We start from the raw sequence: 12600 nt of genomic DNA on the forward strand, positions 1-12600 counted from the left end.
GGCAAGGTACTAATTACCCAGTAGAGATCGCCTGTTCATAAAACACTCCTCTCTTTTCGAGTGATTCAGAATACTATTCTTCAGAGGGAGAATAACCACATATCTTGAAAAGGATGTTGTGAAACTGAGAGCAGGATGCTTATTACACAAGCATATATGTATGTTTTTAAGAAGATCATCCCACGTATGGGGACAGGGTGCTTGTTATCAAGCATACATCCATGTTTTAAGGGAAAGTATCCAATCAGAGGCAACTCTTGTCTTTAGTCCTACTTGGTACAGGCAGGATCCTGTCTCAGTCTTTTGTAGACCAAGTTATTTGCTTTAGTAGAATGCTCCTAAATGGAACTCTTCATTCATACCGTAAGGACTTATGCTGTCTAGTCCAGTAGAGCTCTCGTTGGTCTAGCCTCCTGGCATGGTTTCCTCCCCTCGGTGCACTTTGTACCACTTCCAGTATTTGATATCTCAACTGGACTACAGAGTGCCGTTTTTCGGTGCAATGTCTTGACACTGGAGACCGGATGTTCTTTGTCCTGATGTTACTTTTATGTTCATTGCATCTTTTTCATCTTGCGAGTTTTGTCCCACGTAATAAATATCACATGGGCAGCTTAATGCATATATTACTGACTTCGTGTCACAAGTGTCGGAGTTACGTTTTTGGGCCTGTTTGGGGGTGTATAACATAATCTCCTTTAGTTATAGTATTACAATTACAATGTAGGCACGCGAACGTGCCCAATTTTTTGGTTTGTAGCGTCCTTGGTCTCTGGTCCCTGGGGCGTTCTGCTTTCACCAGTTGGTCTCTAAGGTTCTTGCCTCTTTTATATGCAATAAGTGGTGGTTCTGGAAATAGTTTTTGTAAATGCAGATCCAGTTGTATACGTCTCCAGTTCTTCTATATAAGAAGAGTAATTTGGTGGCTTTGACTCGAATACTTAAGTGTGTAAAGAAATGGTATCTCCTTATACTCCGATTTCTTTCTTAATAGGTCTTCTCAGGATGTTTGGATGGATCTTTCCCTAGCTGCTGTTATCACTTTTTCAGGATATCCTCTCTCTGTGTACTTCAAGGCAATTTTGTCAATTTCTATTGTCAATGTTGAATCTTGTGATGTGATCCGTTTCGCCTGGAGAAATTGGCTAAATGGCAAATTGTCTCTCAGGTGTTTTGGGTGATGACTGCAATAGTGTAGGCTGTTATTGACATCAGTTGGTTTGGAGAATAGGTTTGTGATGATCTCTCCTTTCAGTTCAGGTTTGACATCTAGACTATTAATCTTTGGTGTCCCTACTTCCATTGTAAACTTAATTCTGTCATTCACTGAGTTGATGTAGGTTAGGCCATTTTGTAGTTCCTCTCTGTTACATCTCCAAATGACAAAAACATTGTCGATGCATCTTATCCAGGTAATCAATTTAAAGCCCCACTCTGCATGAGTACCTACGTGCTGTGTCTCTAGATGATGCATAAATAGTTTGGCATAGGCAGGGACCATTGCTGAGCCCATAGAGGTGCCTGATGCTTGTAGGTAGAATTGTCGATTGAACCTAAAGAAGTTATGTAGCATAATTTTAGTTAATTCCAATACAAATGTTTTTTCAGCTATGCAATCATTTTCTTTGAGTAATGCCCATTCCAGTCCTCCATCATGGGGGGTTGACGTATGCAGGTCAACGGTTACCAGAAGATCTCTTTCTTGAAGTTCCCCAATACTTTGTAGTATGTTAAGAAAATGGGTAGTGTCTCTGAGATAGGTGTTGCTTTGTTGTACATTTGGCTGTAGGACATGATCAAGATAAATCGCCAAAGGATCAAAAATGATATTTGTTCCTGTGACAATCAGTGTTATTTGTGGACTTTCCAGTTGTTTATGAATTTTCGGAAGACCATAAAACACAGTTGTTATGGGATTTATTTTAAGTAGATATCTCCTGGTCTTCTCAGGTATCCAGACGTTATCCACGGCATTCTCTAGTGTGGTGTCTATCATGGTCATGATCCTAGGGAGTGGGGTCTTCATCTATTGGTAGGTATGTATCTGTGTCATTCAGGAGTGCAAGGCACTGTGAATTGTAGAATGAAGTGCCCATCATGACTATTGGTCCTCCTTTGTCAGCCGGTTTTAGAGTCTGCGTATTGTCGTCTGCTAGATCTTTAATAATTTTACTCTGGCGTTTCCTGATGTTATACCTCCTGATTTAGTTATATTCCATTTCTTTGCGTTGACTGAGCATCTGAGTTTCAAATAATTTGAGTGCTGTATTTTGAATGGGAGGATCAAATATGCTTTTGGGTTTAATCTCCAGGTAGTCGTTATTAGATGGTCTCTCTATCGGGGGTTGTATGTCAAAGAAGACTTTCAGCCGCATTTTTCTCATTAATCTATAGAGATTTGTGCATTCTTTGAAACGTGTGGTGTTCTGCGTTGGGGTAAATGATAGGCCTAGGTTTAGTACTTCCAGTTGGTTTTTGGATAACTGTTTCGATGACAGACTAACCACTAGGTGTTGTTTGGTTTGTTTCGGAACCTTAGATTTCTTGATGCTTCTACTTGTGGTCTTGTGTCTAAAAAAAAACTGTGGTACTGTTGTTGATGCTGGTTGTGGAGATTAGAACTCTGTTGGTTGGACAACGTAACTAATTCTGTTGTTTTACTGGCCGTGTTTCTTGTGTCTTCTCCAGTAGAGGGGATCTCACTACTTATACCACTCTCGTCCTGTCTTGGTGCTCTTGGTTGTGGTCTATTTGGACGGGCAGGTCTAGTGTTCTGATAAAAGTTCTGCCAGGAATACACAATATCCTGAGAGTAGTCTAGAGTATCTCTCCTGAATTTCTGCACCTTGCGTTGCTCAATATCCTTTTTGTAATGATCCAGTGATGTATTAATTTGCTCTATTATTGTTTTGAGTTCTTCACTACTTTTCAAGGTACTGAGTTGTTCAACGAGTTCGGTAATTGCCCAACTGTTGTGTTGGGACATGTTGGGTATACTACTCTGGTGTTAGTCCGTTGTTGCTCATGATGAACTGCCCTTGAGAAAGTGTTTGTGTTGCAAAAAGGGGGGTGTTGGGTCAGGTTTCCAGGTATCCTACCTGGTAGGATGGGGAAAGGGTGTTATAAGGAAGGGGATACTGCGTCTCGCCCTTCAGTGTCCCACTTCCACTCCCCGAAGACTCCCCATCCAGGTGATCCTCCCGCACTGGTCCACCCCCAGGAACTGGTTCCAATAGCGTTGGCCATGTCCTGGCCACCTGGATGACAGATCCCCAGGGACTAGCGGGTGAGACACCTTCAGGTTTCTCACACAGTCCACATCCTGGTGTCTTAATGTCTGTTGCTGGGCAGATTGTGTGGCCCGTCGTTATCCATGATTGGATAGACACTGCCAGTTAGAATGGTGCAGAGCCTTAGCATTGATGGACCTGGATGAGATTTCAGTTCAGATATTGGATAAAAGTACTCTTCCTGCAGCCATTTTTCAGACTATATTTGGATCTAAGTGCTCTATGAAGAACAGCTTCCAGATGACAAACTGATGACGACCCCTGCATCTGACCAGCCCCTTCTCTAGTGAATCGCAGTAAAACCCTCCTCCTCTCCTGGTCTAAAGAAGACCTTTGTTGCTGCTTCAGACTCCGGAACAGTGGGTGCAACCAAATCTTGACCCCTAAGGGAAATGTACCTACTGAGCCTTCTGATGTGTGCCTGGACCAGCCAGTGGACTGACTAGCTGTCCACTGGGCTAACCTTCTGCAGCTGTTGCAGTTCCGAGTGCATGCTTGGAACTTGGAAGATCTTCAACTTCTACTGCAATGCGCCTGCTTCAGCATTTTCAACCTTCTTGCATCAAGGAAGCCACGCAGGACCTGCTCCTTTCTTCGTCCCTGGAAGATCACTTGTTGTGAAGATGGATTGCTGGGATCTGGCCTAGTGGACAGATTTTAGACAGCTACCCCACTTATGGTGAACCCGGAGCTCTCAGAGGTAGGCCAAAACCCAATTGAGGTATGTGGATGAGCAGTCAAGGCTTAGTCTCTGGTGGTGTGAGGGGCCCTCAGTGAGTCTACACAAAATAGCGCACAATTCAATTTGAACAGTCACTTATAAAAATGCAGTTATTTATTTAAGCCTTCAGAATACACTGAAAAATGAAACTAGCAGGTAGCACTATCAGACAATACACTATAATACAAATTTATGCAATCACTGTTAGGTTCACTTAATATACATCATCAAATACCAAAACCAGGAATTGCGGGTAAGTAAGGCAAGTGCAGTACAATTATGGGAACCAGTCACAAGTCCCACACCCCCTTCTTTTGAAGTCCAGTCCTAAGATGTATGGGGACTTGTGCCCAAAAAGTCACAGGTTCCAACACAGGGTTCCCACAGGTATGAATTCTCTTTCGAAAGGATGCAGTGGCTTGTGATTAATTTACATTACCAGAAGATGGGTAAGTTCTATCCTTTATTCCAGACATAACGCTAACCCAGGGGCAGGATACCCAACCCATGTCCAACGCCCAAAGATGAGTGGAAGGGAGATAGGAGACAAAGGAACTTGTTCCCAATGTTATCTTAAGGAGGTCTGGGGGAGAGGCAGGAACACGGATGCTTACTTACCCCCCCCCCCCCAGCCCTACAGATAAGGGGTGTACGGGCCACTTTTACTCTCTAAAAATGGGCAAGTACACACAAAAAATAAAAATAGGGAGTAAAAATACTCCCAACAAACAATAGGAAACAGACCTTGTGCCCCTGCTTTCACCCATACAGCTACATGGATACGTTGGCACCAGTAGTGCACGTAGTACCACAGGAAGAAACTGCTGCTATTACTGCATGATTGGAAGAAGTCAACTTTTATCATTTAGCGTGTATGAATAACTAGGTCCAAAGGAATTATTGTGAAAATCTTTTCGTTTTCCAGTGAAAATATATTTTTACTTGCTTATAAAATATACCCATTGGGAATTGGACTTACATTTTCACTCCCTAAAAAATCATTTTACTCTCAACTTTAAAAAATAGGGAGTAAATTACTCCCACTTCAAAATCTTATCTGGAGCACTGTACCCCCCTAAACTTTTCCAGGTATTGCGATGATGGTCGCTGGGGGCTCAATCGCCTGCTCTTTGTTCTGGTTAGAGGTGCCCAGCAGTTGCAGGTTGGAGGGTTCTTTCAGGAATTGCAAGATGCAATCTCTATCGACATAGAAATATAGAATCCAACGATGCAGACCTCTTACAGACACTTCACAGGATGGAGGGAGGTGCATTCAAGCGATCAGATTGCATGCACCAACAGGCGCCCTTCCATTCGCGGTCACAGAAGCGGCTCCAGGACAGGTTCCCTTGAAATTAGGAAGCTGGAATTCAGGGAGAATGTGACTGGCACAAACTGGCGACCACCCAAGGTCCGGGCTTGAACGCGAAACAGCTTTGGCGAGGTAACCCATGTGGGAGCTGGTCATTCCACCATGGACACTTCCGAAGGCCTTGATCCTAGAGAAGACATTGAAACTAATTGGACCCACTAGCCTAAGGGTTGAAGCACCGTACTAGGTCTGCGAAGATCATGCAGAGGGGCAGGGCTTTGCCGGAAAGGACCCTGGAGGGGATGTTGGCCACTTCAGGAGTCATCTTGGGGGTCATCAATCGGCTGCTCTTCTTCGAGGAATTCTTGGCTCTGATGTAGATCAGAAGCAATGCTGCAGGCGTTCTCCTCTTTAACAAAAACGGAAGCAAGTCCAAGCCCACCAATGGTAAGGATTTGCATCATTCAAACAGATGGTAGCTGTCCAATCAGGGACAACTATTGGTTTCATATCCGCCCCAGTAGCAGACTTTCTGATACCAGTGATGTGGATTCAGACTAAACAGTCCCTACTCCATTCCTAGGCCACAAACACATACAGACACACAAAAACTCACTAGCCTGCTAAAGCAGCAGTTTTCCCTGTGCAAGTGCATGCGCTTTCCTGACCTTAGAGGGCAGGAAGAAGGCCAAACTACAATATGGCCAAAGAATAAGCGAAAATCTTGTGGCATAGACATTTCTGGGCACTAGCCACAGTTGGTAGCCATATGTAGTTAACGGGAAAGTGCACACCAAAAATAATGCCAAAATGGTAAAAATGTAACAACTGCCATCAGCTTGTCTTTAAGTACATGTAAAAGTAACCAAACATCATATGTGTTAAAAGCTTGGATCCTACAAAAGTATCCCCATTGCACTTCATAGTAAAATGCTTTGTGCAATAAAAAAGAAACAAGAATTTGAAAGAGAAACAGTGTTTCCCAGTACTGGTAGTATCTCAGACTTATCAGTTTCTCCGTTACAAGTGAGCAAAAGGCAAGAGCAGTGAGGCTGAAAGTTTCACCTCCCCTCAAAAAGTCAGGAGACGATCAAAAGCGGAGCAAAAAGAATGGGATCCATAGGAAACTATGAAGTGAAAGTTGCAAAAAGAAAATCTTTCCTAACACTTGTTGCCGCCTGATTGTGGGGACTCCCTTTGAAATCCTCCTCCTTTGCATCCTAGAGGTATCCTGATGTCATCTGCTCCACAGAAGTCTTGATCTTTTCTTAATTTGGGTTTACAGCTGAAAGGTGCTTGGAACCGATAACTAAACACTGCAACCGTCGGAAAATAAATCCTGCCTCCAAATGTGACCTCTGCACCTGCAGGCCCTGGGCCTTACTTGACCCGACCAAGCACAGCCACTGTCCCCTACTGATTCAGAACCTCAGCAGTGCTCGCTGGAGAAATCTGAGTTGGAGGGCTCGGGGGTAAATTAACATACCTGCTCCTTTCCCCTCTGTTCTACATAGGGTTACATGGGTGTAAGGACCTAATCCTACATAACTCTTTCCTGACTTTGCTTGGTGTAGACCTGATCAAGGATGCCTTCCTGGGCCTACACTAGAGTTTGGGATTGAGCGAGGGTACTTACCAGAACTTTACTTACCCTTTTGACTCCTAACCACTGACATTGTCCTATCTCATAGTAAACCTTCCTGAAAATCATAACTTTTTAAATTGTGACTTTAGGGCACAAGGCCCCAGGCCATTTTAGGGCTGGACTCAGTAAGTTTTGCAGCAACAGTTTTATGGTTATTCTAAAGTGTCTTTTACTGAATTTCCTGCATCTTAATACTTGCCTGTGTTACTCTGGTTATTGAATCATATGCTTTCTTTCGTCTCCTATGGTTGGATGTATGTGCATGACAATATTTGCCAAGAGGTTTTACTTGCTCAATGTGTTTTTAAGGGCCTAATGAACGAGTGTATGTTTTTGTACTTACCTGCCTAATTGGAAATATTGATGTGGTTTTCTGTGGACTCGTAGCTGTAGTTCACTCTCACAACCCTCCCAAGTCTAAGCCTTGCTCCTCAGCTACTCTACCTTCATTGGGTTTGGCTAGATCTCAGTGTCTCCAAGTTCACCATAATAGGTTGGTCATCTTGGAGTACCTGTGATTCCTATTGTACCGCTGGTCATCTTCTTTGCCTTAGTACTTGGCCTGCTGTCTTTGTTTCAAGACTTTCTCACCACGCCATTAACTGCATCTGCAGCTGGACTCAATCCCTGCAGCTTTCTTTCAAAGTCCCTTTTGGTCATCCATCAAACCTGGGTCTGGAGCTCCTCTGTAGGGTCCCTCATAGCAACCCCCTTTGCTGCAGGTTCTGCTGACTAGTGCCTACCCTTTTCCTATGTCCCCTTAGTGTCTGTCGAGATCTTTATAACAATCTAAACTTTAGTGAAGTATTTTGACCTATTGCATACTTGTTTAGATTGCTGTTGTGGACCTTTTAAAGGTCACTTTACTATTTGTAATACCTTGTTTTGTTTTTCTGAGTACTTACCTGCGTTTTTTACTTTTTATGCACAACACTATATGAAGTGCATGAGTATATTTTTATATATTTTGCACTACTTTTCAATATATTAATTGCATATGTCTTTGTGTGTATTTGTGAGCTCTGTTTACTAAATCTAAGAGTGACGCGTGACTCATCTACCACAGCTACTAATGTGAGAGTCAGAAATAACATATGAGCTGAAAACCCTCTTAATGTTTCTTGGAATATCTCCTACAATAGGCAGGTATGCTGCAGGGTTGAGGCCTAATATTAAGAGACTGCAGCCACATAAAGGTCACAATGGTGGGGGAATCTTTGTAGATGTTGAGGCAGCACACAGCAAAATTCCACTGAGCTGCGGCCATGTATACCTGATGTGGAAACAAATGGAGGATTCCAGGTCCAGTATTGAGAAGCTTTTGAAATACCCGGGCATCAGGTACCTTGTAGGTTGAGGGCCAGCATTAGATGGAGCACAGTGGGCATTCCTGACTGACAGCACAGCATGTGTAGTAGAAAGCTGCAGAAGCTGACTGCAATGTAGGAGTCCTGCAAGGATGATATGTAGCATGGAGCAATTGTGGCCCCAAGTAGTAAATAAATAATCTACACATAGTACAGGAGAATAATGTGAGTAAATTGTTGATTTCCATCTTAGAATCGGTGACATTTAAAGTCCAATGAATGTGTTTTTGTGTTCTTTTGTCTGTTGCTGTTTAAGATTCAAGAAACCAAGAGAGCAGACTGTCTGGTGGGCTGCAGAGACCGACACCTGCGGTGAGTAAATACTCATAGAAGTCTTGTACATAACAAGGCAAAGCTAGCCCTGTGCAGAGGCTGTGTTAAAATTTGGTGATCGCTCCCAGCCTCCGGGGACTGTGTTCTTTCAGTACTATGAGCAGGTGTCTGCGTAAAAGCACTTCTGGGCTCCCCTTTATTGGTGCTTTGTTACTAATCTGCTACGGCCAGCAGTTGTCCCTGTGAAAGAGGTCATCTTTCTTCCTTATCCAGGGAATGGGTGGGGGCTCCTAGAGAAGTCAAGTGTGCCACCTGATCTCTGATGCCCTTCTATCTGCTTCCCACAACATCTAGGCAATTCTAAACAGCTTGAACAACATGGGTCTCCCGAAGTTGGATCCATACCCTCGCTTGATGGAACCAGCTGCCATTCCTCCTGGGACATCTCTTCTTGTTAAAAATCCCCTGGCCAGTACCCACGAGTTCAGGCAGGGCTGCCACACATGCTACCAGAAGACAGGTGAGCAGCCACTTTGTTACCAGGGTATCTCTTTCGTGGGCATTTGTTCACAAAAGCTCACTCTGGCTGTGGTATTGCAAGTACTGTGTTTGCTACTCAAAGTATTACAGATTACTAGATATTGGGTTAAAAAGGCATGCAACTTTTAGATCAGAAGATGTTTCAAATGTCCCAAAAAGTAGGAGCCTGTATACCTTATGGATTCTCTAGTCAGAAACTTATTTTTGTTTTGTGGCTGCTGGATATTCAAAGTATCTGTTGCATAGAAACCATCTCTGAAAAGGAGCTACTGATAAACGTGTAGTCATTAAATCTTGGAAAGAATTTGCTGGAGCTTCACGATTTCTTTCGGGGAGATTGAGGTCTGTGGTTCATTGCTGGTCAATCGTTCAGGAAATGGGTCTTCTTCGTTAGGCCTTTCAGTGGGGAAATAAGTAACTTTGTAGTTGCATGAGTTCAGATGGATTTTCAAAGCAGCACTCTGGCAGGGTTCTGAAAGGCCACCCTAGTAAGTGAACATGGTTATTGACACTTAGGTCTAGCCTAAAACAATCAAGGTAGTGTAACGGAGCAGTAATGCCACACTTCAAGAGTTGTGGAGGGTGGTGTAATGGTACAATGAGCCACACACACTGCACTGAAATAAATCAAATTAGAGAGAGTTACAAAAATACTATATTGGGTCTCAACATACTCCAGGCATGTACAATCATAGATTTGTAAACTATTCCTAAAGCACAGACAGTGTAAAAACAAATGAAATAAGTACAACTGTCTTAAAAAATAGGCCCCTACCACTTGAGAAGTCCTTCCCTGCTAGTGTAAGAGTCAAGAATCCAAAGTAAATACCAGTTGCAGGAAGTTCTCCTATTTAAAAGTGAAGAACACTTATTGGCACAACCAATGTTACAGTGAAAATGGAGTTGTGTCAAGTAGATTAGAGGTACTTTCCCAATCCCACTACACTAGAGGAAGCCCAGCGGGGGATCCTTGGCCAGAATTTCAATGATTACAAACAGGCGAAGAAGAGGACTTCATATCCCTGCAATCCCCATCGCAGAAATGGAGGGCTGGAAACAGAATCTGTCCTCCCCCCTACTCTGAATTCTGTGAGAAGCAACCTCTAGGGTTATCTGAGTCGCTGGTCCCACTTACTTCATATGAATGTCTCGGTGCAGGGAATACAGGAGCATGGGTGCAGTGGTTGTTTTCGGGATTGGGTTTGCTACGCGTTTGTTCTATGATGCGATGAAACTGTTCATAAAATGTTGGTGCTGGATGATCTGGGCATCACAAGACCATGACACCACAGGTCCCATGACTACAAGAGACCCCAGGACAAGACTGGGATCAGTGAAGAACACCCAAATCGGGGGGCGGGAGGCGACGCTCATGCCGATAACACAAGCAAATTCCCTTCTACCTTAGAGACCCCCAGCACATTTGCTGGACTTCAGGACTTTTAATTTCTAACCTGGAGAGTGTGAGCCCTTTTTCTCACTCTCGTGTATTTTTTGTGCGATTTAGACTGTTTCTTTTAACTTTGGAGTCTGACAAACTCCATAGGCATCATCTTTTACATTGTCACACAGCACCTTCAGTGTAGTGACACAGGGAAGTCTCTTAGATTTCTCAAAGGTTTAAATACCTTCTCTTGGATAAACTACTGTTTCCAAGAGCAGTAAAGTGAAATTGACTGTACTTAAATGTGTAACTTTCTAGACCGAGCACACACTATCTTACCATAGTGTGCTGGAGGGGTTACTTAGAATCCCCTTTGTCTAGTTTCTCATGTAACTTTGTTACCCTTTCTACAATTAATGGCTGGTGGCAGTGGTTTACTTTTTACTACCATTGTGTGTTTTTACCGCGGGCTGCATTCGCAGCTGCAGTAAAGCACCCATGGGTGACCATTTTGTCAAAATGGCCCTGGTCTTCTTTTTTCGCCATTTCTTGTTGGAAAGGTCCTTCTTGAGATTTACTCTGGGTGCCAAACCAGGTTTGGTCTCTTTGTTCATTTTGTCTTTGGCAGGATTCGTGAGTGAAGCCTGCCTCTGACTCCAGTATGTCTGGCAGGGGGCGGAAGTGAGGGAGGTGCCCGAAACTCCCTGTGCTTCATCCCCTTGGTCACAGGAATGCACCCAAAGGTGATTGGCCAGCTGGCTGTCCGGCAAGGACAGCCACCCTGCTGTGTGATTGACAGCTAGGCTGGAATGAATGGGAGAAACCTGCATAAAAAAGGCAAGGCTTTTTAGCTTGGAAGGCAGAGTCGACCACTGGACGAAGGAATCCGAAGAAGAACTTGGAAGAGATGTCTACTGCAACTCCTGGACCATTGGTTTGCCTGGTGAAGCCCTGCTGCTGTGCTGAAGCTCCGAATTCACCTCGACTAGAGAAGACCTGCAAGGACGACTTCTCCATTTGAGTTGGTGGGACCAATCAAAATTCAAAGTAAGCCCATCTGGACATCCTCTCGGAGCTGGTTGTACATCCACTGCTTCTGCTGTCGGAACCGAAGTGCCAGGAAAGGAACACCAGATTGTGTACGTTGCTTTTAAGTCAGACCTGAGTGCTAGAAAGATCCTCTGATACAGGACTGACCAACCTTGAGCCACCTCAACAGAGTGCTGGAGCACAGATGCGAGGACCGTCTGAAGTGGTATCCAAGAACCGCAGTGTTGCTATTTGTTGTCAGATGCGAGGAGCTGAAACACCGAAGAATCACTGAGTCGAAGTTTGCCCATTGCTGCCGCTGACCTTCCCATTGCAGAGCAAGAGTCCCCAGACGTCCTCCCTCTTGTCCCCATGACTGAGGGCCAGGAACAACAGGATCTGCAGAGCTGTACAGGAACAGAAGCCAGCTGGAACCATTTCTTTTAACCAGAGGTACTGTAAAGTCTAAGAGAGCTTACCGCTTGTGTGGCCTTACTTACTCTCAGTTGAGACCTGTCTTGGTTACCTTGCAGAGTTGCTAAAGATTTGCCCCTCACAAGCCTCCCAGGTTGTGGCCCTTTAAGTGTTCTATTTTCTACAAACATTTCGAAAAACATTGAGCAAGATGTTTTACCTACCTGCAAAGAAGATCTTCAGCTCCATTGACACTGTGCAATTAACATTGGCTGTCCTGGCTCCCTGAGAGACTCCTCTTTACCTCTGACTTTGTGCTTTGGGCTTTCCCCCCGGAAAGGGTTACATTTACCCTACATTGAAAGGTTTTAAAAGTACTTACCCGTTTGTGAATTATTTGTTAACCTTTGTTTTATTTCTATATTGTATCTTTTGCACCAAACTCAGTATTGCTCTAAATGTACCAGTGATAAATCAATGCCCGCAGTGCCCTAGCTATTTAAGTTACCTGAGGGTGTAGTAAGTGTGTGTGTGTGTGTGCCATCCCAATGGGTATCATCTGATTTAGAGAAACAGTGTGTTTTTTTAAAGTATACTATAAAAGTTATATATATATTGCTCCCTT

At 43.8% G+C, this 12600-nt stretch overlaps 1 protein-coding gene across 3 annotated transcripts in view; it reads left to right on the forward strand.

Annotated features, from left to right (window-relative positions):
* Positions 1-12600, forward strand: part of ZC3H7B (zinc finger CCCH-type containing 7B) — a 1285355-nt gene that overhangs the window by 565792 nt on the left and 706963 nt on the right. For all 3 annotated transcript variants that reach the window (XM_069652753.1, XM_069652751.1, XM_069652754.1), the window contains exons 13-14: positions 8592-8647; positions 8963-9128. In XM_069652753.1, the coding sequence (XP_069508854.1) occupies positions 8592-8647; positions 8963-9128 (222 nt within the window). The remainder of the gene's footprint in view (positions 1-8591; positions 8648-8962; positions 9129-12600) is intronic.

The sequence above is a fragment of the Ambystoma mexicanum genome, chromosome 3p (genome assembly GCF_040938575.1).
Source record: "Ambystoma mexicanum isolate Mex_15411 chromosome 3p, UKY_AmexF1_1, whole genome shotgun sequence".
NCBI classification, from domain to species: domain Eukaryota; kingdom Metazoa; phylum Chordata; class Amphibia; order Caudata; family Ambystomatidae; genus Ambystoma; species Ambystoma mexicanum.